The following is a 13,232-nucleotide window of genomic DNA, read 5'->3' on the forward strand; positions in this document are numbered from 1 at the left end:
CAAAAGAACAAATAATATTACAATGTGTTTAAGTGAGAAGTCACGAAAAGTGAATAAAATTTCAATCTATGTGGGAAAGAGAAAATCAGCAAAGAGTCAAAGATAAGAACAACATAAAAGAGGCAGGCTGATCTCTGTGAGTTCGAGGCCAGCCTGGGCTACAAAGTGAGTTCTAGGAAAGGCACAAAGCTACACAGAGAAACCCTGTCTTGAAAAACCAAAAACACACAACACACACAAAAACAAAAAAGAACAACATAAAATTTATAAAACTCATAAACATCAAATTCTTTATAATCATCAAAAACAACAGTTTGAAGTAATGCGCTTTGGTGCTTTCAACAGAAAAGAACAAAGGCATGAAAGTGAATGGACTCAGTTTACACTATCAAAAACCTGAAGAAAAAATTTCCCAATGGGAGACAATGAGGAAAGACAATAAAAGTAAAGCACAATTAAACATGAAGATGAAAGAATACATTTTAAAAAACCTGGAAATTCAAACATTAATAAGAATAAAACACATAGATACTTCTCATGTGCACTGCCCAGATACTTCCCATGTGCGCTGCATAGGTAACTAGGAAAGGGTTAGGAAATGATTATGCATTCCTGGAAAACTGGAGTCATCACTACAGAACCAGCAGCAACACAAGCGATACCGTGCATTAATTTTTGCCAACAAATGTAAAAGTTAGAGAGCAGCAATAAATCCTAAGAAAATACAGCTTCTTAGGGCTAACATGGTAGAAAAATACTCAGTCCCCACTGCTTTAAGAAGTCAGAATGTTTCCAGAATCTCCAACAAAGTCACCTAAGTATTAAACATTACCTCTCTCTCTCTCTCTCTCCTCTCTCTCTCTCTCTCTCTCTCTCACACACACACACACACACACAGTGAGAGAGAGAGACAGAGACAGAGAGAGAGACAGAGAGAGAGACACAGAGAGAGAGAGAGAGAGAGAGAGAGAGAGAGAGAGAGAGAGAGAGAGGAGAGAGAGAAATGTACAGCCTTCAGATCACTTTCCTGAACTGGGACCAACTCAAGACAATCTTGCAGGGAAAACAAACTGTAAAAGGTATAGACCAATATGCCTTGATTAAGGATAGAAATCTTCATGCACTAAGGACAGGTCCCAGTCCCACTGCCTGGGAACCTCCCAAACAGTTCAAACTAATTAACTTATCCAGAGGGCCTGATACAGTTGGGGGCTCCTCAGCTATTGGTTCATAGTTCATGTGTTTCCACTAGTTTGGCTATTTGTCCCTGTGCTTTTTCCAATCAACATCTCTCACTCATACAGCCCCTCCTCTTTCTTGACGTTTGGACTGCTGGAGCTCCACCTGGGGCCTGGCCATGGATCTCTGCATCCACTTCCACCAGTCATTGAATGAGAGTTCTAGCAGGACAGTTAGGGTGTTTGGCCATTTGATCACCAGAGTAGGTCAGTTCGGGCTTTCTCTTGACCATTGCCAGTAGTCTATTGTGGAGGTATCTTTGTGGATTTCTGGGGACCTCTCTAGCACTATGGAGCCTGGGGCCTATGCAGGGACACTTTGCTCAGCCTGGGTGAAGGGAGGAGAGGACTGGACCTGCCTCGACTGAATCTACCAGGCTGGGCTGAATCCCCAAGGGAGTCCTTGCCCTGGAGGAAATGGGAATGGGGGGTGGGTTGGGAGGGGGGGCGGGAGGAGGGATGACAGGGAAATACGTGGCTGATATGTAAAATTAAATTAAATTATAAAATAAAAATTTTAAAAAAGGATAGAAATCTTCAGTAAGATACTTAAAAAAATTGAATCTGGCAACATGTTTTAAAAGACTAAACATCTAATAAATGCAAGTCAGATTTAAATATTACAACAAAAGAATAAGATCCATAGATTATCATCACAGTTTCTGTTTTATGAAGGGTTGCTTTTAGAAAGCAAGTAATCCAACAGTGAGATATGGTAGCATTTTCTTTAAAGAATGAGGGAACTACATCACTGTTTGAGATTTATTTGATTTATGACAATTGTGGGGGTGGGCGTGCCATGGCATGCGTGTAGCTCTGTGGAAGCCAGTCATTTCCCATCACTCTTATGTGGGTTCAGGGGACTCAATACAGGTCACTAGGCTTACATCGTGGGTCAGCAACCAATGTTACTTGCTGAGCCATCTCATGGGGCTAAACACGACTATTTTGTTATCACCTTATTTAGCCCAAGTGAATAAGGCAAAAAAGAAAAAAAAAGTAGCAATGATGTAAAAAGCACAAATAAAACTTTGATTATTCCCAATTAGTATGACAAAAACATACTAATATATAAATTATCAGAATAAGAAGGAATTAAAGTGTATGATTAGATAGAAATCTATCTATAAAATTACCTGGCATTTTATTTTCCAACAAGAACAAAAAATTAATTTTTAGTAAATATAACTAAATAAATACCCTCAATTTAAAAAAAAAAAACAACAGTTAAATTTGGGGCCAGGGATATAGCTCAGTAATACATACAATAAATCAGTGATGGGGGCAACACTAAGTACATAAAGTCCCCCCCCCAACCCAACAATGTACATATGAGATCTTTATGAAGAAAGTGTAAGACATTAAAAACCATCAACACCACCACCACCCCAAACTGTCCCCATTTTAATGGGTAGGAGCCAGTCCACAAAGATAGCTAGTTTGTCTCTCCTAACCCCCCAAAATTCCAAATGATTTACTTCTACATAAAACTAAAATTTAAATAGTTGTGTGAAAAACTTCTTTCTAGTGTCTAAGCACTCTGAAAGCAAAACTTGAGAGTCCCACCACTGTTCACAGCCCATGCACACACACCTCAGTATCCACACAAACAGACCAAAGGAACAAAAAATCTAATAAAGCCAGTTAGACATCAAAATTTAAGAGCCACAAAGAGAGAGAGAGAATTCAATAAATGTTTCCCAGACTATAACACAGATATCTGCACTTCCTTGTTTATTACATCACTTTTCAAAACAGCTAAGGAAGTGGCAGGAGTTTTGAGCAACTGGTAAATGGATAAAGACAATGTGAAAAAGGAAATGTAGTATACACATAGTGAAACACTATTCAACAATAAAAAGAACAAAATCCTCCATTTGTAATAACCTCAACAGAATAGGGGGAACATTGTGCTAAGTGAAATAAGCCAGGCACAGAAAGGTAATTACTGTATATCATCACTCAAATGTGAAATTTAAAACAGTAGATGTCATGAACACTGAGAAATGAACGTGGTTCCCAGCCTATAAAGCTGCAGGCGAGTAGCAGGACGCACTGGTGTGCTGCTGCCTCCAGAATAAGCAGGGAACAGAGTAAACAGGGAACAACGTGGCTCTGTCCAACTGATTTAAAGATTACAGATATTATCGAAACACAAGCTACCCCAACAATGTGCCACCTAGGGAATTAATTCAACTGATTAAAAAAATCTTCAAAATAATGAAAAAAAAATACCAGCAATGCTTACTGGACAAAAATTGGAAAACTATATTAAAAATAATTAAACATAATTTAAAACATTTTTACATTGATTTAATGGGGGTGCACCACGGTGCATCTGTGGAGGGAGGTGTGGACAATTTGTGGGAATAAGTTCTCTCCTTCCACCATATGGATTGTGAGGACTGAACTCAGGGCATCAGGCTTGGCAATAAGTGCCGTTACCTGCTCAGCCAAATCAGAGTTGCTTAAATGTATTTTAAAAATCAACTCTCGATAGTATTTTTAATCTGAAATATGGAAGTCTCTTAGAAAAAAATGTGGGGCGGGGGAGGTAAGATATTGTGGTAGGGAAAACGTGTCTGACTAGAAAAAAACACCCAAATGACAAACCTGGGCATGGGTACAGGCCTACTGTCCCAGAGGTTTGGGGGCAGGGGCTGAGGAAGGGGAACTGAGTCAAGAACTTATGTGTATTATTCAAAGGCAAAAGCTCATGCCTATAATTCCGGCACCAGAGAGGCTGAGACAGCAAGACTTCCTGGTGAATCTGAAGCTGGATTTAGCTAGAGTGAGACAGAAAAGATGGAGGGACAGAGAGATGGTGGGGGGGAACGGAGAGGGGAATCAAACTCCAAACAAAACCACACATAATGGAATAACAGTGAAGGAGTTATCACCCAATATGTTTTGATAAAGAGAAGGAGCTTGGTATTCCGAAAGTGTACAGACAGCACAGGACAGCATTTCAGTAGGCAGAACACACATGAAGGAAGACATGCCTAATATCAGCATTAGACTTCCTGGGACACCCAGTGTGGCCAGCATTACCTCCCGACTTTGAGCTCCTATCTAACTTTTATAACCTAGTTTAGTTAAGTAAATACCCCAAACAGAACTCTGTTGCTGTTGTACCTGAACCTCAGCCCATCACTGGCAGATCAGACCACCAGTTCTCACTTACACCACAGGGCTCTGGGTGCAGGGCAGAGATAGGTCTTTTCTCAAATAAACTGAATGTTCAGGTTATTCTCTTAAGCTTAGTCATCAAAGAAATAAAAATTAAAAAAAGAAAAAAACCTGAAACAGTGTTTTACTTCCCTTCATATTAGAAAGTGGGAAGGGCTGGGAAGAGAACTTGGGGGGGGGGGTTACCACACTGTTCTTACACTTTATAACCAATGATTCCATGTTTTACATATTTGGGACAATACCATAGAACACTGTTTTAAAACAAGTATTAAAGCTGATTGAAGAAACAGCATACAAACAACCAAACAGGTGTGCTGATCCATGCCTGAACCCCTGTGGTGATATTTTAATAAATAAAGCTTGCCTGGAGATCAGAGGAAACAAACAAGCCATTATAAGTAAACAAAGAAGTCAGGCAATGGTAGCACAAGCCCCTAATCCTATCACTTGGCAGGTAGGATGATCTCTGTGTGTTCAAGGCCACACTGGAAACAGAGCCAGGTATGGTGGCACACGCCTTAAATTCCAAAACTAGTTAACCATGGAGGTCTGGAGGTCTGTACAGACAGTCAGGAATTGACAGAGCTGGGCAAGAAGAGGAAGTAATGTAGCTAGGCAGAGAAAGCAAATCAGATGGCAGAACAGCAAGGCATATAAGCATGGGTAGACAGGAAGTCACAGCATTTGGGAACTGCAGAGTTGGTGAGATAAGGTTGGCTGGTAGCTTTCCCTATTTCCCTGAATACTCTAAGGCTTTCACCCCTATATTTGGCTCTGTTTTTTATTTAGTAAGACCATTTAGAAATTCATCTACAATACCCCACAAAGAGACTAGCAGGAGGGTCACAACTTCTAGGCCAAACTGGCCACATCAAAACCTACCTCCAGAACAGAATCCACCACTAGCACAAGACATCTAAGTGAAGAAACAGGACACACCCCTCTGAACTGATCTGTTTCCTATGTTCCATTAGCATTTTGGTGAGAACATTTTATTCACATCCTATCTGATAGACTCTGAGAGGCAGAGTGCATGTTAAGAACAAGCAGACTTAATTTATAGCTAATTTAAATGTTATGCTTAGAAATAATTCCCTTCTCATTTGGTCACGTGAATATCTCTGTTGTTCTGTGGTAGGCACATATTAAATACAATCTCTCTGGAATCTGCTTCCCTGTCAGGTGGGAAATAAGGATCCAATTATGTTCTCCTCCAAATGATTAAAAAAGGAAAGAGCAGACAGCACCTGGGGAGGGGCACAAGGACATCATGGGGATGGCGTGACTGTCACACTCACACACCTACCCCACCAAACTGATTAAAATCAAAATAAATAGAAGTTGCTTAGTTTTTATCCATTAAGCAGATACAAAGAACAAAATAAATACATTAACATAATTCAGGTCACTTCTTTATTCTCCTGGTTTATGACGGACAAAGTCAGGGTCTACACTGAACATACATATTTACCCATTTTTTAAAAGATTTATTTATTTTCATGTGCATTGGTGTTTTGTCTACAGGTATGTCTATGTGAGGACGTCAGATCCCTTAGAACTGGAGTTACAGACAGCTGTGAGCTGCCGTGTGGGTGCTGGGAATTGAACCCGGGTCCTCTGGAAAAGCAGCCAGTGCTTTTAACCCCTGAACCATCCCCCCAGCCCAATTTAAGTCACTTCTTTATTCTATTGATTTATGACTAGCAAAGCTGGGTTTATATTGAACATACTTGCCCTTGCTTAATACATTAAAAAATAGAAAAAATATTTTAATTTGATCAATGAGCAAGTTTTTGTTGGGTTTTGTTTTGAAAGAGTTGAGTCTACACTGGCTCCCTCTGAGTATCAGTTAGTGACTCATCCCAACTAGAACCAAAGTGGTGGGAGCAGCAGGGAGAACCCATGATCAGGTAAGACCCACCACACCATTTGCCCTGTAGAGCAAAACAAACAAAACTATCAACAAAACAAAAACGGGTTTTTATGTCCGAAGCTCAGAGACAAAGTGGCATCCTGATAGGTCACCATCATCTAAAACCAAGCAAGTCCACGCTTGTAGAGCCTCCTTTCATGGAAGAAGTAGGCTTCCTTTATGAAAAGTCGATAAGCCACCAAAAACAGAGACCTCAGCACTGCTCTTACACAAGGCTTCTCCTCATGCTGAAGGAGAGGAACTGGTGTCCTTATTTCCATGGGCAAGGGAAGCAGGTTTCCTTCACTTGCTCAGAACTTGTGCGTGAAAAAACGGAACGACAGCAGCGAAGAGAAGGAGCTGCCTTCGCTTGTTACTCACACTGGGTCTGGCCCCGGAGCCACCTGCCAGCTAGAGCTGCACAATCCGCTGAGCTCATTACCCAGCTTCTTTCCTCGGCCTTTGTTGTCCTTCCGCCCTCCTCTCGGCATTTAGTTCACGTTTGTGAGAACTTTCTGCTCTGGAGAAAAGCAGCGAACACACGTGACCTTCGTTCTTCTGCTTGGAGCTGCTCTTCCTGCCCACCCCTGGCTGCGAGCAGAGGCGACTGGATACCACAGTGTAGCAATGTGGGCAAAGGTGCACAGGCACCTTTCCCGGGGACAGCATGGCTGTACCCTTTCCAGTCTGGCTTTTCTGCAAGAATCACCAATGGTCAGGTTCCTGTGGGAGTTATCACGAAGCAGGAATGGGGGGCAGGGTTAAGAGAGACACCAACAGTGCTGCAGTACCACACTGCCACACTGCCACACTGCTGCAGCGCCACACTGCCACACTGCTGCAGCACCACACTGCCACACTGCCACACTGCTGCAGCGCCACCCAGGGACAGACACAGGAATGGGGGGCGGGGTAAGGAGGACACCAACAGTGCTGCAAGGCCACACAGGGACCCACAAAGCTGCTCCAAGGAATGGAGACTGGGAGATGAAGAAACTCTTCTCTGAAATTGCCCAGTCAGTAGTCAGCCTAAAGGTGAAAGAAGAAATGAGCGGAAAGGAAAAAGGAAAAAGGAAAAGGGAAGAAAGGAAGGAAGGAAGATAAAGGCCTTCCACTGGGGTCCTATTTAGCTAAATTATTCTGTCAACTAGTCTACTCAAATTAGAAAATATAATAAGGAAATGTAAACACTAAATCATGGAAATGAATACTAAGAGAACCTTACCGCACTCTCCCCAACATCAGAGAAGCAGCACCATCTCTCCAGGAGACAGTGCTGGGATGGCCACATCCCACCATGGCCCACACAGCTCTCATCTCTCACAGGTTCTAGTACTTGGAAGACAAGATACTTTCTGCCATGAGACCAATATCTGCATACTGTTTTGATTTTTAACACAAATTATGGCTACTGTATAACCCAGAGCAACATAAACACAATACAGTGATTGCTCTTACTCCCACTTCATAAGCACATCTGCATAAATAAATCCTTCCAAATGTTTTCCAATCCCCTAAGTGTGCTTATACACATACATACCCACAAATATAAGGCCATAGTCCTGATTTGATTGTTTTCACAGAAGATAGGAGTTTATATGCTATATGACAGGTTTGTTTTGTTCTTAACGATGTCATCACTATCCTTTGAAATAATTAACACTTTGTTAAAAAGACGCACGATCTTCTCTAATCAAACACCCCTCTTACAAATGTCCAACTGCTCTTCAACTTCAGACTGTTTGAAATGTGGTTGATTTCTGCCATTACACCAGAACACACGTGGGTCGTGCCCACATGGTCTCTGCTACTACATGACAGGGTCCAGCAGAGCCCTCAGAGGAGCTGCATCTGCTGTTCATGTCCCCAGCATCAGGACACTGGGAGGAGAGACACAGTACTGGGAGAGGTGCTGAGAATGACCACCAAATACACAGAACATCAGCCCAACTTCCGGCAGGAAAGGCTTCGAGTCTGAGAGGTCCAGATGGGCATCTCTGCAAGGATGGAGTTGACACAGGGCTGAGTTTTTACCTACCTTTTTTGGAAACTTCTGCCCCATTAAGCTCTTTTTGTGCTTCTTCAATTTTGTCTGAGGGAAATAAAAAAGAAAAAGCATACATCAATGATAACAAATAAAGAATATAGTAAAACAAACACATTACTTATAAGCACTGAAAGATAGAAAATACATCAAATCAATTTATTTGTGAAAAAATTTACTCTTAAAGTAAAGATACTTCCCTTTAAATCTGCAACTTTAGTCAATTTGTAGTTACAAGAGCTTCTTTTAATTAATGGCTCCACAATATAAATTATTTCATTTTTATTCATTCATTCATTCAATAGACAAGGTCTCACATAGCCCAGGCTGGCCTCAAACAGTGGAAGATACTGCTGTGGGATGTTCTTCTATATGCTGTAAATGTGTGTTGCTCTTATTGGTTGATAACAAAGCAATTTTGGCCAATGGCGAGGCAAGATAAGGTTAGGCAGTACAGTCAAACTGAGGATGGAGATGAAGAAGGGTGGAGAGGCAGATGTCTGCCAGCCACTGAGGAAGCAAGATGTGTAGAAAATGAGGTAACAAGCCACAAACCACATGGCAAAGCATAGATAAGAAATACGGGTCAATTTAAATGTAAGAGCTAGCTAATAACAAGCCTGAGCCATCGGCCAAACTTTTATAATTTATATAAGCCTCTGAGTGGTAATTTGGTAAGCGATTGCTGGGTATAATTGGGCATATGGGACAGAAAGCTCTGCCTCTATTTACAAGATAGTCTTGAACTTATGATCTTCCTGCTTCCACCTCCAAAGAGCTGTGATTTCTAGCACTCACCCATTTTACTTGGTGGAGATTAAACCTAGGGTTTATATGATGGGTAGTACTCTATCAAATGAGATAGACCCAGCCTCTTACTGCATTCTAGATACTCAACTATAAAACTAGTATTTTTGTGGGCTAAAAAGTTTATCTAAAAATAATAGTTTCCTTACATATGAGGTATACTCACCTAGGATTTATTAAAAAACAAATGCTTACTAGATTAGGATCAGTATGAGTATGCCAGATGGTGTCATGGATTACATATGGTCTGAGTGTTCCCCAAGGGTTCATGTGTTATAAGGTTGGTCTTTAGTGGGACAGTGTTAAAAGATCCCAGAAAGTTAAAAAGTGGGACTACTTAGTGGTGGTGGTGGTCTTTTGGACACAAAGAATTGCTCTCAGAGGGACTGAGGTAGTTCTCATGGGAACTGAGTCAGTTCTTGAAAGAAATGCTGTAAAGAAAAGCCTGGCTACTCCCTATCCTTTCTGACTCATCTTGCATGGGATTTCTGCCTTTTGTATGTGTTCCCACCAAGATGTGATCCTCCATGAGGTGCTCTACCATGTGCTGATTTGGCTGAGGCCAAACTGGCTCTTGCAGAGCCAGCATTATACTATTTAGCATTTTAATCTCCAAAATAGTGAACTGAATACCCCTTTTTCACTTAGGAAGTATCAGCCAGAAGTATTTCATTATAGTATCAGGAAATGAACTAATACCAAGGCTTAAGAGAAAGAGGAGAGACAAAGCTAATGAAAAACTGAAGGCAATGATGAACTGAAAAATAACTACTGTCTGTCCCTTGATAATACCACAGGCATGTCTAAGAAGTAAGAGATGTGCCAAAGAGATGGTATATAAGAAAGACCATGGAACTACTGAATAAGCACAAAGCTCAGAAAGGCAGGGATAGCCCTGAAGCAAAAACACTTGGGCCAGGCAGAACAGGACCCGGAAGTAAAAAGACCTGGGGTAGGTAGGACTGGAGAAGGGGCTCAGTGGAAGAGTGCTTGCCTTGCATGTACAAAGCTCCTGGGTTCAATCTCCAGCACTACAAAAACAAACAGATTTGGATGTAGTTTCAGACAGGGAAGGAAGTGAAGTGCGTCCCCAGGGTCTGCTGTTCACCAGTCTGTGGCTCTAGGCAAACTAGGTTTTATGAATACATCCATATTCAGCTTTGGTAGCAATTAATTTGAATTTTTTAAGGCTATACAAATTTGATGGTGGTGGTAATTTGTTCAAGTACAATCTCAGTTCCAGTGCTTATTATAAAAGGCACACAATTCCCAGGGTACTCCTCTATACTCAATTGAGCATGGTGCCAACAACTATGTAATACTTTAGATATCTCATCAAAGTATATAATTCAGATAAATGTTCTACAATGTTGTGCCAAGGGGATGATAGCCTCTGCCCGCTGCCACACACCACTAGCCCCAGAACTGCGTCCAATATCACTACTAGCCAGGGAATACATGGCCTCTGGCACAGGACCATACTCTACATAAATCAAAGAAGCATACCCCAACAGGGCCCCTTCACCTCTTTTGCAACTTCTCCTCCCCCTCTCCTACCAGAAAGGCAGAACTCAAATCATCTTCAGTTCACTGATCAAACTTTTTGCAACTGCTGGTCATCCAGGCACGGGGCGGAGGGTGAGGGGGGGCACGGAAGGAAGGAGGAAAGCCAGTGTGAGCTTTAGCATTGCCCTCCTTTTCCATCCTGAGGAACTCAGGAACAAATGCATCCCCTAAAGCCTTGTCCTGTTTGCTTCCTGCTAGTTATCAGACCCAGACTGTAACTGAAGGGAGCTTTGGAAACCTGTGAAACTGGCATTTACAGATCAGAGCTATTTGTCATGAAATGACTTGCAAGTGAAAGCAGGCCACACATGCACACATGCATGCACGCACGAACACAAAATATAGAACATGGGAGCCCGAGGATGGAACCCATTTAATGCATGTACACCCTACATATACCACAAGCAGAAGAAGAAAGGACTTTGAGATCTTTCCACAAAGAAATGATAAATATTTGGTAAAATGGGTATTTTTAGCCTATTTTGAACATTACACAATGGTCACACATCTAGAAATATCATGCTGCATCACAAACATGTAATTTATATGGTTTTGAAAACTGAAAATAAAATTAAATGGTGTGAAAAAGTAGACCTAGAATTAAGTATTAGCTTTTCCTTAAAAATAAACAAAAAAAAAAACAAGCAAAAAAATGAAGGCAAGGTTGAAATCTGCACAAAATACAAGTGACAAAAGAATATAGGCTATTTTGAACAAAATAAAGCATTAAGCACATTGTTGATATTCAAATGATAAATAAATAAATCATGTGACTTAAAATACAAAATACAAAAACCTGGTTTTCTAACCAAAGAACTATTATTACTATGCCAGCAGTTCATCTAAACCTTAGTAATAAATAATAATGTGTATATTATATGTATTCACTGTAGTAATGGCTGGGGTTTCTAGAGTTTATGCACACATAATTTGACATTATTTAAGAAAGGGAACTTTTTATTAATAGACTAAACTGTAGCTCAAAGCAGCAAAAATTTAAGATTTAACAAATACTTAAAGAAGAGTAATTTAGGCTACTGAGGCTGGCCACATCTATGTGGTTATTTAGGCTACCAAAGCTGGTCACCTCTGTGTGATTATTTAGGCTACGAAGGCTGGCCACCTCTGTGTGCATTTCAAACAATTCCTTATAAAAATGACCTTGGCATCTGATCATAAAATACTAGTCTTCATTCTTCCATTTTCAGTTGTCTTTTATCTTAATAATAACGCTACACAAATGTGGTGGGGCATGACTTACAACTGCATCCTGGCCAGGAAGCTTCTACCTGCAGCCCCAGTTCAACAGGTGAACAAAATCTTGAATTGGGGACCTAGGAAGCTTCTGCTTCTGTCCGTTTTCACAGAATATCCTCTTTATATTTAACCTGTGCTTTACAATTCTCCTTATCAACACGATGTATTTTCAAAACAACCTCTGAAATTTCAGATTGTGGCCATGTATTCTGTGTTTGTAATTTACACAACATAATTTGCCAATATTTAATGAAATATGTTCTGTTCACTCTGATTCAGAGCAAGAAACAGTTTTGTAATTCTATCCAGAGAGAGAGAAAGAGAGAGAGAGAGAGAGAGGAGAGAGAGAGAGAGACAGAGAGAGAGACAGAGAGAGAGAGAGAGAGAGAGAGAGAGAGAGAGAGAGAGCAGTAACAAGTCAGCAACACATGTTGCCATATCTCTCCCCTTTGCATCCTTTACTACTAAAGCCGAAGCCATGTTCCTAGGACATTCACTTCAGGACTCACTGCTGGAAGTCAAGCTATAGCTTGACACCGCGATGAAAAGGAGCATCTGCCAATGCATCTTCATCACATTCTTGCTAAGTCAATTGGATGGAATTTGACTCTCCATGAAGGAGAAAACCTCTGTGCAAGTCTGTGATGGGCTTTCCTAGGATGGGAAGACCCAGCCTGAAGGTGGGCAGCATCGCCACATGGACTAGAGTCACAGACTTAATCTTACAAAAGGAGCAAGTATCCCCTCTCTGCTTCCTGACCACAGTCATTGCCATCAACGGTCCTGCCGCTCCCAGCCATGATGGCCTGTGGCCCTCCTCAACCGAGACAAAACAAACTTTTCTCCCCTTTGGCTACTATTGTCAGGTTTGGGTCACAGCACGGAGGGAAAAAACAAAACAAAACACACAATGCCCCTGCAATAACATCTTACTGTAGTCCTTACACTGGGAAAAGAGAGTAGTGAAGGGTTGAGAAGATGGGGTATTCTGAGATAGCCCCCACCTGACCTCACCACCACGAGGTGACCCAGGACTTAAACCTCATAGAGTGGCACATTCAGGGTTGCTGCAGGAAGGGTTCAATTTTTGCTGAGCCTCTTGCTACTCAGGCTGGCCCTAAACCCTAATGTCCTCTCTCACAAATTAATAAAATGTTAAAAAGTAGAACCTAATAAGCTGTAGACTGGCACCTGTTTTCTGTCATCTGACTGAAAA

At 41.3% G+C, this 13,232-nt stretch overlaps 1 protein-coding gene across 5 annotated transcripts in view; it reads right to left on the reverse strand.

The window, feature by feature from the left end:
* The window catches only part of Hivep1 (HIVEP zinc finger 1), a 143,602-nt gene that overhangs the window by 54,841 nt on the left and 75,529 nt on the right, over positions 1–13,232 (reverse strand). For all 5 annotated transcript variants that reach the window (XM_037205773.1, XM_028867755.2, XM_028867756.2 and 2 more), the window contains one exon: positions 8,381–8,434. In XM_037205773.1, the coding sequence (XP_037061668.1) occupies positions 8,381–8,434 (54 nt within the window). The remainder of the gene's footprint in view (positions 1–8,380; positions 8,435–13,232) is intronic.

The sequence above is a fragment of the Peromyscus leucopus genome, chromosome 5 (genome assembly GCF_004664715.2).
Source record: "Peromyscus leucopus breed LL Stock chromosome 5, UCI_PerLeu_2.1, whole genome shotgun sequence".
Taxonomy (NCBI): domain Eukaryota; kingdom Metazoa; phylum Chordata; class Mammalia; order Rodentia; family Cricetidae; genus Peromyscus; species Peromyscus leucopus.